This window comes from Penaeus japonicus, unplaced genomic scaffold, assembly GCF_977035675.1.
Source record: "Penaeus japonicus unplaced genomic scaffold, GWHDUDI00000001_assembly GWHDUDI00000022, whole genome shotgun sequence".
Taxonomy (NCBI): domain Eukaryota; kingdom Metazoa; phylum Arthropoda; class Malacostraca; order Decapoda; family Penaeidae; genus Penaeus; species Penaeus japonicus.
In genome coordinates, this window is record NW_028234424.1 from 24,367,382 (window position 1) to 24,368,750 (window position 1,369).

The following is a 1,369-nucleotide window of genomic DNA, read 5'->3' on the forward strand; positions in this document are numbered from 1 at the left end:
GACTGATGCAGTGGCAGCTGGTGAGCTCTGGAATATTATGATTGTGTAATTGGTACTCCGGTGTTGGAGGCTTTTGTCACGAGGGTATGTATAACTTTGGAGCCTTGAACTTCAACTTGTGAATTAGCCTATATTTCGTATAGCCAACAAGTCTTACTTGGCACATAGTTCTGGTGGCTAGACCTTATAAATTGTCAAAGAAGATTGTTAAACGTCAGTTGCAGACTTCACATGTGGTAGAAGGAATTCTTTTTAAAACAGCTTACATATTGCTGACGTAAACTTTATTTACTATTTCTCTAACAAAATCATATCAGACCCAATTTATGGGGGCCATTGAATAAAAAACACTATCTATCTGACCACTCAAGTTATTCAGAAGTTACAAGTTTGGTGATAAAGTTTTCCACGCCAAATCTACAAATGATGATAAGTAGTGTGATGTGCAGCTATTCTATACCTCATTCAATTCCACGCATTGTGCTTCAGACTGCTACAATAGCTTTGCCGATGTTGTCACCATGGAAAAGGCCTATGAATGCTTCAGGCATTTTGTCAAATCCCTTCACTGTTGTTTCCTTGTACTTGAGTTTGCCCTGCAAATGATATGATTGATTTTAGAGACGATATGTCCAATCGCATGTGATATAATGGCATTATCAATATCAGCGTCATGACCTTAAAGTCCTTCATTTAAGAAACTAGGGAATGACATTATAAGACTAGAAGCGGAAAGCGAGGAAGTCGGAGAGAGCTGTACATAGACAAAAACATTAAGATGTAATTAGAAATGCAATACGTCAGAAAGACCATAAAATAGGCGCAATTGACATATAGATAATTTTGATACAAGACTGAATAAATAAAAACATAAACAAGCAGGCCGAGATACATAAAAAAAGTAATGATAAAATAACATGCACATCTATGCACCCCAATACATACACACTTTAATTTTAATGACAATTGCAGCTATCAAGATCTCTACTTACCTCAATGATCCACTGCTTCAACTGCCCAATGCCTTCCATCCAGCGGTCAAACCACCTCGTAACAATGAAGCCTTCAACTCGCAATTCCTTCCAAAGTACCGTGGCTTGATTCAGCGGACCTGAAATATTAGGAAATTGCTTAGACAGTGGTGGATCTTCAGGAGGGTGAGGAAAGGTAGCTCCTTCCCTCATCTGCCTATTTTCTAGTTCCTAGGAGTGTAATTGTTAGACCCAATCACTGAACAAACCACTGATGAGTCGAATCATGGATTATATTTATATGTTCTCTGATACATATAACTTTGGATTTTACATATGTCCCCAGTCAAAATCTCTTGCCCTTCTATATCCTACGTCATATACTTTTTCCAGATCTG

At 38.0% G+C, this 1,369-nt stretch overlaps 1 protein-coding gene across 1 annotated transcript in view; it reads right to left on the minus strand.

Annotated features, from left to right (window-relative positions):
* Positions 1–267: 267 nt before the first annotated feature.
* LOC122265884 (prostaglandin reductase 1) overlaps positions 268–1,369 on the minus strand; it is a 6,573-nt gene continuing 5,471 nt past the window's right edge. The window contains exons 8-9 of the mRNA XM_043035335.2: positions 993–1,111; positions 268–596 (exon numbers count right to left, since the gene is read on the minus strand). Of these exons, the coding sequence (XP_042891269.2) occupies positions 486–596; positions 993–1,111 (230 nt within the window). The 3' untranslated portion in view covers positions 268–485. The remainder of the gene's footprint in view (positions 597–992; positions 1,112–1,369) is intronic.